General features: G+C 43.8%; 1 protein-coding gene across 4 annotated transcripts in view; it reads left to right on the top strand.

Moving 5' to 3' along the window:
* Window positions 1–22,236, top strand: part of OSBPL6 (oxysterol binding protein like 6) — a 273,275-nt gene that overhangs the window by 179,100 nt on the left and 71,939 nt on the right. For all 4 annotated transcript variants that reach the window (XM_044303514.1, XM_044303517.1, XM_044303515.1 and 1 more), the window contains 2 exons: window positions 14,756–14,888; window positions 16,219–16,322. In XM_044303514.1, coding sequence (XP_044159449.1) covers window positions 14,756–14,888; window positions 16,219–16,322 — 237 coding nt within the window. The remainder of the gene's footprint in view (window positions 1–14,755; window positions 14,889–16,218; window positions 16,323–22,236) is intronic.

A 22,236-nucleotide genomic window follows, 5' to 3' on the forward strand; every position in this document is an offset into this window, starting at 1 on the left:
GCAGGTCGTTACGAATGTGGCAATACCTAATATATATATATATTTTTTTTTCACTTTTAACACAATAAATCATTTTTGAAACAAAAAGAGCCATAGTTTTTTTTTTTTTTTTTTTTGCCCGATTTTTTTTATGTAGGGGCTCATTTTTTGCGGGATGAGGTGATGGTTTGATTGGTACTATTTTGGGGGGGCATACGCCTTTGTGATTGCTTGGTGTCATTTGCAGCACGGGGACCCGATGGAGATGCGGAGGGCAACCATACCCTACGCAAACCCTATGCATGCCGTGGTCAGTTTTGACTGCTGGATACAAGGGGTTAATACACCGACATTGGTGTTTTCACCGTCGCCGGCGTATGCAGCAGGGGCGCGGCTGTCAGTGACTGCCGGGTCCGAGCCTCTGATTGGGCGGACGCAGCTCCTGAAACCCCCGATCAGCCCACCGTACATGTACGGCACTGGTCCTTAAAGTGTTAAAGCGCCATTCATTCCATGTCGCTGTAATATGATAAGGGGTATACATACATAATACAGACAATTGAAATAAGCATGAACAAGACGACTTACAAACTAGTAGAGAAGGAGAGACAACCCTGCCCTCGAGGGCTTACAATCTACAGGCATGGACATGGTCACATGCCCTGCTGCTGCCAATAACTTCAGCTGTGACATGGCCACAAGCGATACATCACTGCTGAAGCCAGTGTAAGGCCCCTTTCACACGGGCGAGATTTCCGCGAGGGTGCAATGCGTGAGGTGAACGCATTGCACCCGCACTGAATCCGGACCCATTCATTTCTATGAGGCTGTGCACATGAGCGGTGATTTTCAAACATCACTTGTGCGTTGCGTGAAAATCGCAGCATGTTCTACCAAACATGACGATTTTTCTCACGCACTTGCAAAACGCATTACAATGTTTTGCACTCGAGCGGAAAAATCGTGCATGTTCCTGCAACGCACCCGCATTATTTCCCGCAACGCCCGTGTGAAACCAGCCTTAAAGGGATTCTGTCACCTCCCCTCAGCCAAAAAACGATTTAAAAGCAGCCATGCAGCACAGCTTACCTGGATTAAGCTGTGCTCTTTTATCTTGAAATCCGTCCAGCAGTTACTTCAAAAAACGACTTTGATCAATAAGGAAATGCGTCCTGAAGGTGCCCAGAGGGGCGTTTTTTTCTTCTTAGAGAGCCCAGTACCGCCCCTCTTTCAGTGCCCAGCCCGCCTTCCTTGTACTTTCTAACCGCCGCCCCCAGCCTGCCACAGCCTCCCCTCCCTCTCCTCCCCCTCCCTCACGCCGAACGAAGTCTCGCACAGGCGCAATACCCACTGAGGGCTGCGCCTGTGCGATCATCAGGAGACTGAGGGCGGCAGCTTCATCCTCGTCACTGGGCATGCGCCGAGCCCAGTGACGTCCGATGCTCGCTCTTCCCTGCTGACTGAGGGAAGAGCGAGCATCGGACGTCACTGGGCTCGGCGCATGCCCAGTGACGAAGATGAAGCTGCCGCCCTCAGTCTCCTGATGATCGCACAGGCGCAGCCCTCAGTGGGTATTGCGCCTGTGCGAGACTTCGTTCGGCGTGAGGGAGGGGGAGGAGAGGGAGGGGAGGCTGTGGCAGGCTGGGGGCGGCGGTTAGAAAATACAAGGAAGGCGGGCTGGGCACTGAAAGAGGGGCGGTACTGGGCTCACTAGGAAGAAAAAAACGCCCCTCTGGGCACCTTCAGGACGCATTTCCTTATTGATCAAAGTCGTTTTTTGAAGTAACTGCTGGACGGATTTCAAGATAAAAGAGCACAGCCTAATCCAGGTAAGCTGTGCTGCATGGCTGCTTTTAAATCGTTTTTTGGCTGAGGGGAGGTGACAGAATCCCTTTAATCTTCTATTTACTGAGGCAGGCTGGGAAAATTAAAGAAAAAGTATTTATTCCCAGAATGAAAACCCCTTTATACCCACTTTCCCACTTGTATAAGAGATGATCCTATAAGAGATTAATATTAGCTAATTCTTCATAGTGCAGTTACTATTAGTGTTACTAACAGTAACTAGGTACTATTATTATTTTATAGTTAGTGTTTATTTAAGAAAGAAGTTATATAGTTCTTGTCCAGAGTTTTATATCTCTGAATAATGATTTTAGTTTTTTCTTGTTTTTGCTGTTTTATTTTTGCTATTCCTCCGTTCTGATTTGCCTTTATGTTTTCAATTTTGTTTGTTGTTTTTTATTTGTATTTTTGGTATGGTTATTTTATTTTCACAGGGAACATATGGGAAAAGGTTACGGTACTTAGAAATGTCAGAATGATTTTGACAGATCACTGACTTCTTTGTGAAGGATTGAGCTTTGCGTGTTGCTATATGCACTGACCCAGGATGGATCTTTTAAAAAAAGCATTTATTGTAATTGAAGCTTGTGTATTTTGGATTTTCTGAGAAGAATATGGGTGTGCAGACGAATGACTGGTTTTTATTTTGTTCTCATGATTTGGAGACTGGAAACTCTCTGTAGTTTAATTTTAGAATTTTCATTATTCTAATAAGTGTCCCAAGGTAAATGAATGCCCGTGTATATGAGGCATGAATGAGTGTATATTCGAAAAGGTTGATACCTGTTTATCAGCGATCCTCATAAACAGTTGATTTGTTTCTGAAATCAGTCTTTATAAATGATATTTTTTGGATAGATCCTTGTCAAACACCATACTGCCAGCACTGATTGGACAATGTCAACGTGTAGCGACTGCCCCAGTATCGGATAGGTATGGATCCCAGAGGTGGTCACCGCACCTATCTCTGGAATGGGGCCCTGAAAGCGAAAAAGAGTGCACCACACATCCGCAATATACTCTCTATTCACTTCTATGGGAGTTCCGAAAATAGCCGATTGAGCGCAATTAGCTGTTTCCGGAAATTCCATAGAATTGCAGCCTCCTCTCCATTCACCTCTATGGGAGATCCGGAAGTAGCCGAGCGCTAGACGGCACTCACATAGAAGTGAATGCAGGGGCGTATATAGAAATCACTGGGCCCCATAGCAAGAATCTGAATTGGGCCCCCTGACCCCGCCCACTAGCCACCCCTGGCCTATCCCTCCTCCTGTTCTGGCTTCTCCCCTGCCACACCCCCATTTGCCAATAAAATCACTTCTCTTACTCCAAAATTTTTTATAAAATGTGATCAATAAGTCACACACACTCCAAAATGATAACAATAAAAACTACAGTTCATTTTGCAAAAAATGAGCCCCCACACAGCTCAGTAGATATAACTATAAAAAAGTTATGAGGGTCAGCATATGGTGATGTAAAAAAGTAAATAACATTTGTTTTTCAAAGTTTTGATTTATTTTTACACTATTTAGACATAAAAAACCTATACATATGTGGTATCATTGTAATCGTACTGACCAAGAGAATGAAGGGCAGTTTTGCCGCAAAGGGAATGCCGTAGGAACAAAACCCGTAAAACGGTGGAATAATTGTTGTTGTTTTTTTAATTCCACACCATTTTGAATTTTTTTGCCCGCTTCCCACTTAATTGTATGCCATATTACAGTACAACTTCTCCCGCAAGCCCTCATACATCTATGTGAACGTTAAAATAAAAAAATTATGGCTCACTGAAGATAGGGAAGAAAAAAGAAAATGCAAAAACGAAAAAAACCTCCGGCATCCTAAGGGTTTAAGGGGCTATCTATTATGCCCCACAAAATGCCCAGGCACTGCATACAGATAATACTTATGCCCAATGGGGGGGTGCAACCAACAGCAGGCCGCGTCGGAAATGAGCCTCCCTTGCGTCACCCGCGATGCTAGGGAGGCTCGTTCCCATTGCGGTCTGCTATTGACTGCCCCCTAGTTTGCTGGATGCTTTCATCTGCGTGACGGGAGGGAGGCAGTGGCAGCTGTGCGGGTATCAGGGAATGAGGTAAGTAAGGTGCCCGGGCATTTTGGGGGGCATTATAGTGGTTGGATAACCCTCTTAACTCCTTGCTGCTGATGCTGAGTGTGCACATAGCTACCAATCATATCCGCACCCTTCTCCTGCAAGGTGACTGATAGGCCCCCCCAAAAAATGTTTTAAAAAATAAACACTGCTTGATGCTGCCCTTCCCCCATCAATAATACCTAAATATAATCCAACCATATATGAACTTTTTATATTAAGACAGCAGACCTCTTACTGTGGCACACTATAGGACTGTCGCGTGTTTATTCTAGCCGGGTTCTCATTGTTCAGTGACTGGTCCGGAGTGGTCCTTCAGACTGGGCCGGGGGGGGGCTACACTCACTGGCTGATGACCTGACTAGGCAGATGGCGGGCAGCACGTGAGCGCAGAGGATAACTGCTCGGTGCGCGCCTCTGTGTGCTTGAGCGAACCTGCTCCTGCTGCATGCCAGCGATACACTGGCCAATGAGCAGCAGGATCTTTGTGCTGCTAAAAGCTGATTGGCCAGTGTGAAATGTAGCAGACACAGTGTCTGGGAGGGCGCCAGTAACCCGGATCATGGAGGTTAGAGGGAGGGGTCGTGTCAACCAAGGGCGGGGTTAGAGCAGGAGGGAGAACACAAGTGGGCAAAATACTGAACAAATACTGATGTGAAAAGGGTCACAGTATGAGCTTTTGTTCCTTCTGCATTAATAGTAGCTTTTCCTAAAATATCATGTGCTCACGTTCCTGCTTAGGTTGTACATTATTGACTAGTAAACGGTATGATAAAAAATCAATCCTGAAACCAGCATTAGCATCTTCTAAGGAGATGATAAAAACGTTGTTCTGCTTTCCAGAAATGTTAAATGTGGCTGCAAAAATTTTGCTTTAGAAAAAGTATTTCCATATTAAGTAAATACGAAATCTAGAAGAAATCCAACGGGCTGGGAGGCATGAGGCAACCGCTGGAGATGATTATCAGGCCACTCGGTTCCCATCATCTGTCAGTCTTGCATTTGATTTTTTTGTAAGTGTTTGAATTGTGTTTTTTATGATTAATTCTATATATGGAACGAGCTTTAGACTTTTTATAGCGGCTGTCTCGCTGGAGATCGTGACTCAAGATGGAAATGAGTTTATGAAGTATTAAGGTCATTTTGAATAACTTTTAAATATCAGGTCAAAGTACAGAACATTGTGGCACCAGGGTAGTAGTCATTTTAGCAATCTGGTTACATTTTAAAGGTCCTGTCAGTTATAAAATGCTCTACAGGAGCAAAAATATCGTAAATGTCTAAAAACAAAACATACATTGTGTAGTACGGTGCATTATTAGCATTTTTGGGAGTCATTTTGAAAAATACATTGAGGGATGACATAACTATCTATCAGTTTCAATATATTAATGGTATTAAAAGGGTTATCTAGGAATTTCATATTGATGAGCTATCCTCTTATTGATGACTCCCGGGACCCCTCCCAATCAGTTGCTCAAAGAGGCCACTAGTCTCTGTGAGCGCTTGGGCCTCTTCTTAGGCCAGTTACGTCACTGTACGTTGGTCACATGGCCTAGGCGCAGCTCAGTCCCATTCAAGTGAATAGGGCAGAGGCTGCAATACCAAGCACAGCCACTATACAATGTGCAGCGCTGTGCTTGGTAAGGTGAGAAGAGACTGCAGCCTCTTGAAAGAGGTGATCTGTGGAACTCTCGGGAGTCGGACCCCCATCATTCTGATATTGATGACCCATCTTGAGGATAAGTCATCAATATCAAATTCCTGGATAACCCCTTTAATCTTCCAGTTGATAGGCTGTGTCACACTCACCACCCCTGAGCTTCACCTCAGCCAGCCACGCCCATAAATGACGCCAAGAACTCCCCTAGTGGTGAGAATAGTGGGATGAGAAAGGGATCACTACTTTTTTGTGGCATTTTAATCAGTTTTCAAAAATAAGTTTTACGTGGCTGGACAACCCCTTCTTAATACAGACTCCAGATGAGACCCCAAAATTAATACAGACTCTCAGACCAGACCCAGGATTGATACATACCCCCTTACCAGACCTTATAATTAATACTGACCTTCAAATTCATACAGACACCAGATCAGCCCCCAAATTCATACAGACTCCAGATTAAACCCCATATTAGCCACTAAATTCATACAGACCGCAAATCGGCCCCGACATTTATACAGACCTCAGATTACACCCCAAATCAAATTCAGTTCATCCCAAATTCAATCAGAGCCCAGATTAAAGCTCATATCAGTCCCCAAATTCATAGACATCCTAGATCACCCTTCTATATTTATACAGACCATAGATGAGAGCCCAGGTTACACATTAAATCAGCCCCCCAAATTCCTCAGATCAGACCCTAAATTTATACAGTCCCCCAAATCAGACCACTGCTGCCCCTATAACCCCCACATAACCCCTCCATCCCCTAAATACAGAACCAAGAGCAGACAAAAAATATATACTCACTTCTCCTTTCCTCATCCGGATGCTAACACCACTCTGGCGCCAGCACTACACTGAGTCCTGAAATTGCGCACCGTCAGGTCATAGTGAGCGCCTATGCGCACTACTGAAGCTCTACACTTTCAGAACACAGGGAAGCACCGGCGCCTGGAGAAGAGCAGACGGGGGTGGTCAGAAATGCAATAGAAGCATTCATTGGTGGATGGCTGGTTCCTCACTTGAGGTGCCGTGGGCTGCAGAAAACTGCCTCAGGGGCTGGATGGAGACTGCGTGTTTGCAAGGCCTGTACTATATGATGTCGGATTTTAATTTTTCTACATTAATCATGGCACAACCGCTTTAATTCTAGACTCTGTAATGCCTAGTGCAGGAATTAAGGGGTTAGTGCATGGCACAGGGATTCTTCCTTACCAATGACAGGAAGATAATTGCCATGGCACTCGCCATTCAAAAGGATCACAGACTATTTTGGCTTTTTAGCAGAATAAAATCCCGGGTGGGTAACAGTATATACAGCAAGGCGACGGCCGTTTCGCATCCACTGACGCTTCGTCAAAGGCCTCATGGGAGGAAGCAGCCTCATTCTATTTAAACCTCCCTACACCTGTCTGTATCCAGAGGTGACGTAACACACAATTAACATGAATAAATAAGAACAAAACATAGTGATAAAAACTTATATATACCATAAAAAGGTGGAAAAGTCATTTTGTTTTCATTTAAACCAAGAGGAGCAGTAGCACCAGTATTCATTATCCACAATGCCTCTTCTTGCAACAGTCTTATATGGTGATCACTACCGTTTTTTGGTGCAAAGACCCTTTCTACACCTACAAACTTCAAAGTGGTTGCATCACCCCCATGCACCTCACTTAGTTCTGGATCTGTTTTGGAGCTCCTATTCCAGTTTTTACATTTGAATAATAGAGGTCTACTAGTTTTTCTGATATATAAAAAACCTACATGTGCAAAAAGTGGTATACACGACAAAGTCAGAGCAGCAGATTATAAATTGTCTCACTTTATGCTGTGATTTACCTAGTATGTGTACACATATGCTTACAATATGGTCAGTGTCCACATTTATAATTACCCTGTGTAACCATATTTTTTAACCAGTTTGATTGATACTCACAAAATTTACCTCTCATCAATTCATCTTGTATGTTCTTACATCTCCTGAAAGTAATTATGGGTGGCTCCCCCATGGCACAGGGATTCTTCCTTTGATTTCCATGTACGGCCCCGTTAGACCTCCAGTAGGCATAGCACATTGTATGTGTTGCCTGGGGTTGGCCCCCAAACAAAAACAACATTTATCACCTAACCATAAGACTGGTGATAAATGTTTGATTGCAGGGAGTCTTGACCGCTGACATCCCCACGATCATGAATCCTCTGTGTGACTTAAACAGTAGTATGCATGCATGACCACCTCTCCTATCACTTTTATGAGAAAGCCTATGAGAGTGCTTTTTATGGGTCAACCCCCTTAATTTCCACAGAATTCTAAATCTTCTATTTGAGTTGGCATCGAGGAAAACATATATTTAATTGCTGATGGTATTCTGAACTTGATGGATAGAGATGGTCTTGCGGTCCGCCCGGCGATCGTTTCACAGCAAACTTTGCTGTGTGGAGCAGGGACAGCCTGTTAGGGACACCAAACGCTAGCTATTAGGGCCACAAAAGTCCTTTTAAGGACTGGTATAGGTGTGTTATCGATAGGTGTGATATACTGAGGGGTGTGATATACTTATAATATACTAACATAGAAAGTTTATTATAGTACATTTGTATTGTGCAGCAGTTGTGTGCGATTGTGCTGTGATACTGCAGCTATATAGAGGGAAAAAACGCTATTGGAACAACTAATTGCAATGGGTGTGATATAAAAAACTAATTGAGGGATGTGATATACCTATAATATACTTTCTAACATAGAAAGTATACAGTGCATTTGTATTGTGCAGCAGTTGATTGCGCGGTTATGCAGCGATACCGCAGCTATATAGAGGGTCAAGCACTATTGGAACAACTATTTGCAACGGGTGTGATATACCTGTTGCCCCCCAAAAAACTGATTCAAGGATGTGATATACCTTCTTCCACAAAATACTGATTGAGGGCTGCGACATACCTGTTGCCCCAAATAAACAGGGTGGTGTGATATAACTGTTATGGCAACAAAAAATTATTGAGGGGTTCGATATACCTGCTTCCACCAAATATTGATTGAGGGGTGCGATATACCTGCTTTCACAAAATACTGATTAAGGGGTCCGATATACCTGTTTCCACCAAATAGTGATTGAGGCCTGCGATATACCTGCTTCCACAAAATACTGATTGAGGGGTTTGATATACCTGCTTCCACAAAATACTGATTGAGGTCTGCGATATACCTGCTTCCACAAAATTCTGATTAAGAGGTTTGATATACCTGCTTCCACAAAATACTGATTGAGGGCTGCGATATACTTGCTTCCACAAAATACTGATTAAGGGGTTTGATATACCTGTTTTACCAAATATTGATTGAGGGGTGCGATATACCTGCTTCCACAAAATACTGATTAAGGGGTTCGATATACCTATTTCCACCAAATATTGCCCACAAGAGAGGAAGAGGAGGGGACTTCAGAGGGAGAGAGAGCAGCAGAGAGGGAGGAGAAGAAGGAGAAGCAGGCAGAGATTGCAGGGCACAGGAGGCAAAAAGCAGACTGAAAATGTATCTGGAGAGAGCCGTCCACCATGCACGGTCACTTCTAGCGCCCCCCAGAACGCCAGCACATGGCCCCGCAGTGTTGGCTTTTTTTTAACGTGTCAGCTGCTGACAATAGTGTTGCCATCTGTAGCCTGTGTTGCATAAGTCGCAGTAATCCTAACACTCCCCTAGGGATGACGGCCTTAGGAAGGCACCTGGCCTCCCCTCACGAGCCCAGTGGGAGCAATGCTGTCAGAACCCACAAAGCCACACTCCCAGCGCTCCACGTCCTGCCTCTTCTCCTTCTCCTCTTTCCTTCCATTTGTCCTTTACTCCACCTTTCACCGTGCCGTCGTTGTGTTCATCTAGCACAAGGCAGGCTTCCGTGGCCCAAATGTTCTAGCGTTAACGCGTTCTAGCGCCGGATAACCCTCTTTCCCAAAGGCTGACCGCTGGCTTTTCGGAATTTCTAGCCCGCCAACTACTGCCATATAAACTGGTGGACTCAGAGGCCTTTAGAAAATTTGTGGCGATTGGGACACCACAATGGAAGGTCCCCGGAAGGAAATATTTATCCCAGAAGGGCATCCCAGAGCTATATGGCCATGTTCAGCGGCAAGTGAATAGATCTCTGGCACACAGTGTCGGTGCCAAGATACATCTGACCACAGCCATGTGGTCTAGCAAACATAGGGAGGGAAGGTACATAACTTTTACTGCCCACTGGGTGAACCTTCCCATGTGGATTTGGTGTTACCGCCAAGGATTGCATTCAGGTCTGCCTCTTCTTCTCCTCCTCCTACTCCATCTTCTGTCTCCTACTCGGCTGACTCCTCCTTTTCCACTACTACCGCCTCTTCTGCTGCACCCCCCCAAGCTCCCCAGAACCTATTCGACGTTCCAGGTGAGACGTTGCCATGCTGTGCTGTGGCTGTTGTGCCTGGAAGCCAAGAGCCATACCGGTCCTGCACTGCTTTCAGCTCTGCAGTTACAGGCCGATCAGTGGCTAACCCCGCTCAATTTGACAGTTGGTAAAGTGGTGTGCGACAATGGTGCCAATCTGCTGAGCGCGCTAAAACAGGGCAAAATCACACAAGTGCCGTACATGGCACACTTCCTGAACTTAGTCGTGCAGCGATTCGTTGCCAAATACCCCGGGTACCAGGACATCTTGCGGCAGGCCAGGAAAATCTCAGGCCTTTTTAGAAGATCTTACACAGCCATGGAATGCCTTGCTGACATTCAGCGGCGACACCACTTGCCCGTCAGACGTCTGATTTGTGACAGCCCGACGCGCTGGGACTCCACCTTGTATATGCTTGATAGGCTGCTCCAGCAGCAACCTGCTGTTAATGACTACCTGTATGAACTCTGCAGCAGGAAAGGTTCTGGGGAGCTTGGTTTCTTTTCACCGCGCCAGTGGCTGCTCATGCACGATGCATGCAGACTTCTGCATCCATTTGATGAGATCACCAAACTGGTTAGTCGCAGCCAGGGCGCCATCAGTGACATCGTAACTTACGCCTTTTTTCTGGTGCATGCATTTCATCGTGTCATTGATCAAGGCGTCGAGGAGCAGGAGCAGAAAGATGAGGAAGTCGCAATGCTGAATGAATTCCCAGGAGGAGCTACTCCATCTGAGACAAGTCAGCAGGAGTCGGAAGAGGGTTCAGAGGAGGATGGTGGCTGGGGATAGGAGGAGCAAGAAGAGCAGGCTTTGAGGGGGACTATGAACTTTTCGGGGATCCCTGGTGTTGTCCGTGGCTGGGGGGAGGAGATGAAGGACGATATTCTCCTGGGCGACGAGCAGGAGCCAGGGCGCTCCACCCCTTCCAATTTAGTGCAAATGGGGGCCTTCATGCTCCAGTGTTTTAAGAGGGAGCCCCGTATAAAAAGCATAAAGGGAAAGTACCAGAACTGGGTGGCAGCGTACTCAGACCCCCGGTACAAACACAAAATGGCGGACATGTTACCAGCATCACAGAGGGCTGGAAGAATGCAGCATTTCCAAGCCTTGCTGCGAGAGATGCTGCATTCAGCTGTTGCGGGTGCTGGCAGAGGAATTTCTACCCACAGTGAAACAGGTGAAGGTACCAATCCTACCGCGCTTGCAAGAAGAGGGTGGTTTGAAGATGTGTCGATCACTTCGGATATGAGTTCATTCTTGCAGCCAACCCATTGACAGCTGCCCTACGGATCCAGCCTCAGGGAATGTCTAGACCCACAAGTGTCCGACTACATCGGATTAACAGCCGATGTGGACGCTCTGAGAAGCGAGGAACCCCTGGACTACTGGGTGTGAAGGCTTGACCTGTGGCCAGAGCTGGCATATTTTGACATGGAACTCTTGGCTTGCCCCTCGTCGAGTCTCCTGTCTGAAAGGACGTTCAGCGCAGCAGGGGAGATCATGACCGATAAGTGCACTCGCCTAGCTCACGACAGTGTGGACTACCTCACATTTCTAAAAATGAATGAGGCATGTATCTCGAAGGAATTCAACACCTGTGACGACCACGTGTAATTGAATTTCCTCATGCCAGCCCACACATAACCGCCACCACACAGAACAAAGAATGGTCCTTGTCTTTATGTATATACAGCGGCATAAAAGGCCTTTTCTGTCAGGTGAATGCCTAATTTTTGGGGCCTGTACTGGCCTACAGTAAAATTTGTATCCAGTGACCACCTAATGTACCTCCAGCCACATAATCACAAGTTCTTTTCTGTCAGGTGAATGCCTAATTTTTGGGGCCTGTACTGGCCTACAGTAAAATTTGTATCCAGTGACCACCTAATGTACCTCCAGCCACATAATCACAAGTTCTTTTCTGTCAGATGAATGCCTAATTTTTGGGGCCTGTACTCCAGTGGCCTAAAATAAAACATTTCTAGGCTCCAGCAGGGCACATTTTCTAGAGTTCCCTTTTAAGACGCATAGAAATGACCCCTGATTAAAATACATATTTTTCGTGGGAATTTTTGCCAATGATCCCCCTCTGGTAGATCACTGTTCATGTTCTGGGAATATTTGTGCACTTCTAGTAAGTATTTGGTGGCTGCAAATATGACCTGATGGTTTTTCAGGTTTGCCTGCCATTAAAGTCAATGATCGCAAATGCCCGTTCGCCAACCATCACGGCCGATGTTCGTCCATCACTATTGATGCACAGAAATAAGCTAATATTTCTAAGGTTTGTCCAGCCGTATTAAATTTTATATAGTGTGTGGCTCACAGGTGGCTAGAAAAAAAAAAAAACACCAGGGATGGGCTAAGCAGATCGATCCAGTATCAGGATGGGGAGAACAACGGGGACTGTAGCAGCATCGGAACAGCAGTTGCGAGCGATCGGTGAGGGTGAATAAGGTTTCTTTTTTTAAATTTCTTTACCCCTGTGAGCAGTATTTAAAAAATATATACCACTGGATAATCCCTTTAAATGTTCTGTTCTCCATTGATTCCCCAAAATGTAGAACATTTTGTAGTGACTCTACAACCTGGCAAACATGGTGTAAAATGTCTAATCTTCTAAAATCCACTGACAAATCTGTTCTACCATTGCTAGTAAACCGCACTGATGCACTGTTTTGTAATGTTTTACTGGACATGACCTTGATTGTAATATAGCAATTAAGATTTAGCCAACACGAGGCGTTTTTTCAAGGCTCTTAGTGTTAAATCATCAGCCTTGTTAATAGGTAGATTATTATTCATGTTCTAGTTTTTTAGTTTGTTAATTTAAAAGCTTATGCCACTGCAAAATCCATCAGAATGAGTCAGCAGTAAACAGAAATGAGGTGTGAAGTGACAGATGATGTGTAAAATATTAATGTGCTGCTATATTGTGTGAGTGGGTGGTCAGTAGCTGCTCTGCTACCAGATGTGACCTTGAAAGTTTTAAATCTCGTTATAGCACGCAGTGGTTCAGTGGTTCGCACTGGTGCTTTGCTGCGCTGGGGTCCTAGAATCCAACCAAGGACTACATCTGCATGGTGTTTGCATGTTCTCTCTGTGTTTGCATAGGTAACATCCATATACTCTAGCACCTGTGATTATGATTTGTGCTTCCTTGTCTCTGCTGCTGCTCTGGAGATTCCGCCCTGCAGCTTCCAGTCAACCTGAACGCTGCTTGTGCTCGGCTGCTAATAAACACCAATACATATGGAGGAAAAAACTCAATATCAACCGGATATTATCCCCATTACAAAACACCAAAAACAGCCAATCCGGTTAAGAAATAATAAATATCTTTATTCATACATATAGCATAAAAAACAATTGCACATGGGGCAAAAAATTGCCACACAGGAGATAACAAGCAATATCAATACCAAAATATGACACAACATAAGTAGAGATGTGGGTTCACCATGTCAGTTATCATAAGATCATTACATAAAGTGCCTAGTGCTGTTCTGTAAGTAAATAATATTCCAAGCCTCTAACCTCTACATATGACACAACATAGGTAGAGATGTGGGTTCACCATGTCAGTTATCATAAGATCATTACATAAAGTGCCTAGTGCTGTGCTGTAAGTAAATAATATTCCAAGCCTCTAACCTCTACATATGACATATCGTACCTGTAGCAGAGTCTGTATCTCCCTCGTCCCGACGCGCGTTTCGCCTAATGCTTCATCAGGGGGCAGTGCTCGGCTGTTGTACGCATCACTCTTTGGGCGGAGCTGTCTTGTGTCAGCTGATTCCATTGACCTACCCTGGCTCTCCTGGAGATATTTAAGTGGCTCAGCCCTCTACCCAAGAGCCTGAGAGTCAAGGTCCTATCCTGTGCAATCGAGCTTGCTATCACTTGTATTCCTAACTACGTGCCTTGTTCCTAGACTACGCTCTTCGTCTGATCCCTGCTTGCTAGCATCACTCCTCCTGTTGCCAACCCGGATTGTCTGACTTCGTTCCTATGCCGCCTGCCCTGACCTATTGCTTGTCTCGACTACATCTCTCCCTCGTCCACCAGTCTTGTCTGGTTGCTCCTGGCAACAACCCTGCCTGTCTAACTACGTATGTACTGTCGGTACCCTCGCAGGTACCTCCTGTTCCGCCTGGATCAGCTGCTACCGACTCTGGGACTGCCCTGGAGTGGTACCTGGCAGCTACCCTAACTGCCCAAGTCTATCCTCACCACTAGAGGCTCTAGCGAAGACCAGGTAGCTGCTTAGTCATGCCCCTCAAGGGTACAGCCAGTCTGTAGCACAGTGGGTCCACTTCCACTGATTCGTGACACCCGTAGATGGCTAATAAAGCTAAAAATGAACATACGGTATTTACTGTAGAATGCACTTGTGAAAAATAGACTAGCAAAAAAGTATATTATGCTTTCAGATGTTACACAAAAAATAAGCACCTTTACTACAGTTCTCACATTGGTTACAGTGACCAATCTTCTTAATTCCACAGGGTCTTAACTTTTTATCCTATTTTTCCTTAATTCAGTGTCTACAAAGTTATTATTTAAAAATTACAAATAGTTTCATATTATGGCACGTCTCTGAATGACCAGTGTTGTGTGCAGTAGTTTTATTGGCAGCATGTATTGTGTTTAGTCCAGTGCATTAAATTAATATCTATTTGCATTGTGCATAACTTATAATGTATGATTTCTGTTCTCCTATAGGTTCCACAGAATAACTTCTTGTGGCAGTCTCCAATCCCATGCAGTAGCAGCCTCCCAGCCACATATACCACTGGTCAGAGTAAGGTTGTAGCCTGGTTACAGGACTCAGAGGAAATGGACAAGTGTGCAGAAGGTATGGTGTGCAGTTATGGCTGAAATGACACTTTTTGTGGTTGTAATCTACTGTACAATCCTGGAATTGGAAATAATTATATTACAGTTCTTCTACCATACTTGTTTAAAGCACTTATACCATTTTAAGCATTTGTGGCATATTCACCATTTCTGGGACCACATTTCATTGAAGTGTATGGAGAATGCAGAAACTGAGGAGTGGCTAAAGGGGTTAACACCACCTCTGTTCTCCTAAGAAGGAGTCCTAGAGTGGGATGCCACCTGTCTGATGTTTGACATGTTTCATGTTAATATACTGTATAATAAATGAGTAAAATGGGAAGAGCCCTTCGTGAGTGACATACTTTCCATAGAGGCAGACCACACCACTGCTATGGAGCCCAAGGTATAAGGGTGGCTTAACTCTGGCTCATGACGCAGTCATAAGTTCCTTATGCAACTGTCATTAGGGCAGAGCTCACTGCATAGAGATTTACAGCTGCTATTGAGTTCTGTAGTTGCTGTATAAATTCATTTGCACTGAGCTCCCCCTAGTGGTGGCTGCCGACAGCCATTTACCATTTGCTATGTGCAGAGAATTTGGAGCCTGCTTGGGGAAATCAATATCAATGTTCTGTATATATGCCAGTTTTGTAGCATAAATGTATTTAATGGTATAGCATTTGGACTGAGCTCCATATTCAAGAAGTGATTTTTCTGACATATATTACTGCGTGTCAACCATCTTCACCACTATATCAGGCCTAAACACTTGGCAAACATTAACTGTGGGTGGGCTTATTCTTAATTTTGCTACGGGGCCCCATGATCTCTGTGATCTCTTGTTATACAAAAGATAATGGTTTTCTACCCATTTCCTCTAAGTAGTCGCTTACCAATTATTTCCTTCTATGGTAAATACGGCCCTGAGTTGTACTGTGCCGTCACAGATAACAGACTGAAATAAACAACATTAATATTTCTTCTGAGAATTTTTATTTCATTTTTCTTCGGACAGCCTTTTCTATTCTTAGTCTTCCATCATAACAATATAATTTGTACCAAATCAGAATTCAGATTTAATATGCCAGACAATAATTAAATTACCTTTTTTCTGTTTCGCGTTATCTTCGTAGCGCTAAACATAGAGGAATGTTAATGGAAGACTTGGCAGTAGCCATAGAATAATCATGGAGAGGGAACGCCGTGTGGAATTCTAATTATATTGATTCTTCTGCGATACAATATGTAGATAATTTACTAGACAGGCGCAATATGTGCGGTTTTCTTCTATGGTATGTGTATGCAGGGATGTGCTGCTTCTGATTCCTACATTTTGCATTTTGTAGATCTGTCCCATTGCCAGTCCAACCTGATTGAACTTAGCAAGCTTCTTCATAACCTCGAAATGCTGCAAAGGACTCAGTCTGCGCCCAATTTCATTGACATGCAGGTACAGTCAAAGCCACTCTTAGAGAATGTCTAAGCATAATGGAGTCTATTCAGCTGGAAAAGGTTAGAAAATCCCCTAATGAATGGCTATTAGAGCTGTATATTAATAAAGTCAAGTGCCTGGAAGAATGAGATGTATACTGATGGTATAGAGATGATAGCACAAACAAGTGTGAGCTTGGAAGGTCGAATTTAGTCTTTTGATTCTGGAGAAAAGACTGTGTAGAAGCTTGGATACATCATTTTATATACAATCATTCCTTCTAGTTACTGTAATTCAGAGGTGCCCGGCCTTCTTGTCCGAAGGTCACAACATCAGAGAAAACCAATCCCATGGGGCATAAAAAATTATTTATGGTATATCAAAGTAATATGCCACTAAATGTCTGGTAGGTGGCGGTTCCACATCCAGGACGACATTTTAGGAAAATGGGGGGTCCCTTTCTTTCCCATTTGTACTCCAGAAGGAAGGAAACCATGCATGCATGGCCACCTTTCCACCTCAGTTGCAAAGTATTCTGTATTGCCAGGAAGTGACAAAACAAGCATTCATAAACAAGCAAAAAGTCACCTTGCAGTGTTGGTGGTAATTCACACCATGCGGCAATTCTGCCTCAAAGAGTCCTTGAGCATAGCAGCACCAACCTGTTTTCACGCCAAACAGGTAGCAAGCCTTCATCCAGACACAAGGCTCTCAGATCCCAACACAGAGACATCGCTTCTGAGCCCAGCTGCCTATTTAAGGACAGCCAGGTGCTCCCAAAACCTGGACCGGCACTTAAAATCCGGTCCGGTATTTGAGCTCACCTTGCTGTAAATCAGCCCAGCAGCACATTCTGGGAGGAAAATACCTGTTTTCCAAGACCACACCTCTCACTGTGTCACACACACCTTATATACCCACCAAGCCAGTTCACGACATGTGACTTCCTCTATGAGCTACACGCTGCCGTAGGAAGTGGTCATAATAGTGTGAATTTACCTAGGTCAGTATAAAATATAGTCTACATCTTTCAAAGGAGTACTTTCATCTGAATACTTTTGTAGTTAGATGTAATCAAAAATTAAGTGTAGTCACTGAGTTATTCAATAAAATGTATCTGTATAGCGCCACCTGCTGTTTGCTCTTTTTCTTATTTCTCTCTTCACCTCAGTAACATCTCAGAGGTGATCACACATGCTCAGTTCAACTGTCACCAGCTATATCAACTGTTAGAACCTTTGACATTTGCAGGGTGAGAGCTACAGCAGAATGGGCATCCCCCCTGAGAAAGAACGCACACCCCGAGCTGCCAGCTTCAAATAAATCTAGCAGAGCAGTTGGAGCAATTAAAATGTTCTGGATCCATGTGAGATCCAGGGCTGGTCCTAGCTTTCTTAGAAAGAGATTCTTATGTGCTATATATATATACAGTAGTGGCCAAAAGTTTTGAGAATTACATAAATATTGGAAATTGGAAAAGTTGCTGCTTAATAGCTCCTTTTTATAATAGCAATTTGCATATACTCCAGAATGTTATGAAGAGTGATCAGATGAATTGCATAGTCCTTCTGTGCCATGAAAATTATCTTAATCCCCAAAAACCTTTCCACTGCATTTCATTGCTGTCATTAAAGGACCTGCTGAGATCATTTCAGTAATCGCCTTGTTAACTCAGGTGAGAATGTTGACGAGCACAAGGCTGGGGATCATTATGTCAGGCTGATTGAGTTAAAATGGCAGACTCGACCTGTTAAAAGGAGGGTGATGCTTGAAATCATTGTTCTTCCATTGCTAACCATGGTGACCTTTCTTGTTAAGAAGTCAGGGCGTCCAAGAAAGTCCAGCAAGCGCCAGGATCATCTCCTAAAGAGGATTCAGCTACAAGATCGGAGTGCCACGAGTGCAGAGCTTGCTCAGGAATGGCAGCAGGCAGGTGTGAGCGCATCTGCACGCACAGTGAGGCGAAGAATTTTGGAAGATGGCCTGGTGTCAAGAAGGGCAGCAAAGAAGCCACTTCTCTCCAAAAAAAACATCAGGGACAGATTGGTCTTCTGCAGAAAGTTTGGTAAATAGACTGCTGAGGACTGGGGCAAAGTCATATTCTCAGATGAAGCCTATTTCCGATTGTTTGGGGCATCTGGAAAAAGGCTTGTCCGGAGAAGAAAAGGTGAGCGCTACCATCAGTCCTGTGTCATGCCAACAGTAAAGCATCCTGAGACCATTCATGTGTGGGGTTGCTTCTTATCCAAGGGAGTGGGCTCCCTCACAATTTTGCCCAAAATCACAGCCATGAATAAAGAATGGTACCAAAACACCCTCCAACAGCAACTTCTTCCAACAATCCAACAACAGTTTGGTGAAGAACAATGCTTTTTTCAGCACGATGGAGCACCGTGCCATAAGGCAAAAGTGATAACGAAGTGGCTCGGGAACATTTTGGGTCCATGGCCTGGAAACTCCCCAAATCTTAATCCTATTGAGAACTTGTGGTCAATCCTCAAGAGGCGGGTGGACAAACAAAAACCCACTAATTCTGACAAACTCCAAGAAGTGATTATGAAAGAATGGGTTGCTATCAGTCAGGAATTGTCCCAGAAGTTGATTGAGAGCATGCCCAGTCGAATTGCAGAGGTCGTGAAAAAGGGCCAACACTGCAAATACTGACTCTTTGCATAAATGTCATGTAATTGTCGATAAAAGCCTTTGAAACGTATGAAGTGCGTGTAATTATATTTCACTACATCACAGAAACAACTAAAACAAAGATCTAAAAGCAGTTTAGCTGCAAACTTTGTGAAAACTAATATTTGCGTCATTCTCAAAACTTTTGGCCACGACTGTATATATAAATTATGGGATTTGGATAGGTTTCCAACTGAACCAATAGTAATGGATGGCAAAAATGATAAGTACGGTATACTATTCATGTTCATTATCTACAGTATGTGCATATAAGCCAGAAACTGAACCAAATATACTTGACTTCTCTGCATTATCATAATTCTGTATTTTAACAGTTTTTGTGTTTGCTTTCTAAGCCATTTTTCTAAAGCCTACTACCAGGCTACAGGACTGAAATTCACTGAAGAAAGCTCTCATGGAGACAGTTCTTATTCAAGAGCTGAGTATACAGTACTTGTAGGCATAAATTATGGTACCGATCAAATAGCAATACTAAGTAAGACATTTCTGCTGAAAAACCAATTACAGACATAAATCAGAGGAGACAGGCCCTCATTAACTGTGCCAAGTTTATAAAAAGATATTCTGAAATAGCTGGTGTTCGTGCGGTGCAGTTGGGCAGTTACTGTACCTTAAGTAAACCAAATTATTAATTGATCAAACAGTCTGTATACTTCATTACATATATTAAATGGGTAGTAAACCTAAAGTGTATGACATCTACGTTCTTATAATTACCTGTTGTTTTACTGCTATCTAGTATACTTGTATGGGTTTAGAGGTGGCCGTGCATCTTCAGTAGTTCTGGTGGCACCTCATCTTATAACCCTTGATAACAGAAGCATCAGGCACTTTGGAATCCATCATGCCTGACTCTTCTTTCCACTGCCATTAGGGGTCAGATGGTTGACTGATCCTGCCACCCCTGCAGCTATTCCATCACAGATTAATGACAGTTAAACCCTTCCCTGCCCTAGACCCTCAGGGATAATTACATTGACCCTTTCCCTTCCCTGGACCACAACAGATCATTACTATAACCCTTTACTGCTGTACACCAACATTAACAATTTTGAACCACCGGAGATGCTTACAATAACCCTGTAAACCACCAGGAATTTTGGCATTGACTTCAATACTTTAGACCAGTGGTTGTCTACCTGTGTATGCGCAGTAGGTTGAGAGTGTACGCTGGACTACCCTAGAATCTAGCAGTGTTTTATTGCTGATTGATAGGGCCTCTCTATATTCAACTTTATTGATGTTTCCCTGCCTCGGTGTTCACTTTCATAAGCTACAGGCCACTAGCCGTGAAGCCTATCCGATGGAGGCGCAATTACATCATCATCATCACAACTGCCTGAGCCAGACTGCAAGCAGCTCAGGACGCACGCCGAAAGAGGCCTATGTCCTGCCCTGTATCCCAGACAGCAGTATTGGGGGGAGTATTTGCATTTGTTATTTTACTTTGGCACCTTGAGGCAGCACTATTGGGCAACTATGGGGGTCATTATTATAACTGGAAGGGCACTATGGGGACATTAGTACTACAGTTGGCACTATAAGGGGGCTTTTTTTTCTGCTGGCACACATTATGGGGGCTTTATTATTAATAGGGGCAGTATAGGCAGGCATTAATTCTTCTGGGGCATACTATGGCTTTATTGCTACTGGAGAGCACTGTGGTGGGTATCATTACTACTGGGGGCATTAGCACTACTGGGCGAACTATAAGAGGGCATATTAACTACTAAAGCCAACCTGTGGGGCTTTAATACTACTCGGGGCAGTATGGTGAGCTTTATAACTACTGAAGGGCACTGTGATGGTCTTTATTACTACTGTGGCACTGTGATGGGCTTTATTACTACTGTGGCACTATGGTGGGCTTTATTACTACTGAGGAACTATAGAGGGGAGTTAGTACTACTGGGACACTATAGGTATTACTTATGGGTGCATTATTAATACTGGGGGCATAATTGTGGGCTCTACTACTACAGGGGGCACTATAGGTATAATTATTACTCCTAGCAGCATTATGGTGGGCTGTATTATTGCTGGGGCACAATGAAGAACGTTATTACTATTAGGGGCACTGTACGGGCATTATTACTACTAACAGCACTTTGGGAGAGAATTACTGTTGGTGGGATGTTTGGGAGCACTATTATTGTGGAGGTACTCTGGCACAGTATCATCTTAGTACTGTTATTTTTTGGGGACACTATATTTATGGCACTTACTGTTAGGGGCAGTATTTGCTGGGTGCAATAATTTTTTAAGGTACTGCATGACGTTAATTATTGAAGGAACATTGTGTGGTACTAGCATTAGTATTTTTAGGAGGACTATTTGTTTCTGGTGTACAGTATTGGGGAGCACAGTAGGCACAGTATTGGCAGGATGGGGTATTGAGAAGGTGGGGGATGATAGAAAAGTAGAAATCTAATATGTCTGTGTAACAGAGATGAGACCTGGCTGAAAGAAGTCATCAAGGCGGTCTGGTCCAAATGGAGGAAAGAGAGCATGTATATCAGTGGCGTTGTATTCTCATGTATGTTTGGTAGTGCAGAATCTTATGTAAGTAGTAATACTGTAGTCAAGTCATCCATCATGGGTCCTAATGTGGTGTCTTTGACAGTGGCATGAGAATAGCCTTATTTTGTTAACATTTATCACTGTTTGCTTCCTTGGGGGTACTTGGTTCCAGATTCTTATCACTATGGGGTACTTGACATGAAAAGCTTGCAAACTACTGCATTAGACAATCAAGGATATTACTATTGAACACCATAGCACCTAGACCACCTGGCCTTAACCACTGATCTGATCATCCGACCCACAACGATCATGGGAACAGGGATGTTGAAACCCCTGAATGAATGGAGTGACGGTCAAGCATGATCAGATGCTTATCCTCTGTTGGTATTAAATCTTTCACAGTTATAGACCATAGAGATATTAGATAATACAGGATCTTTGTATGAAATCTCCCCAATTACACTCCCTTTTTACCAGGTCAGCATTTTTTTTTAAATTTATTCAGTTAAATAGCGGCTTCCTATGTGAGCGTTCAGTAGTAAATATTGGCATTACACAAAGCAACATAACGTAATGAATGAAGTGTAAGCGGTCATGACTCATGACAAGTCAACCACAGATTTATTATTGACTTTTGGCTCGATGTTTATCATGCTGACTACACAGATGAAGACATCATTACAGAAGGTTGCTAAGAAGGCTCATG

This window comes from Bufo gargarizans, chromosome 8, assembly GCF_014858855.1.
Source record: "Bufo gargarizans isolate SCDJY-AF-19 chromosome 8, ASM1485885v1, whole genome shotgun sequence".
NCBI lineage: Eukaryota > Metazoa > Chordata > Amphibia > Anura > Bufonidae > Bufo > Bufo gargarizans.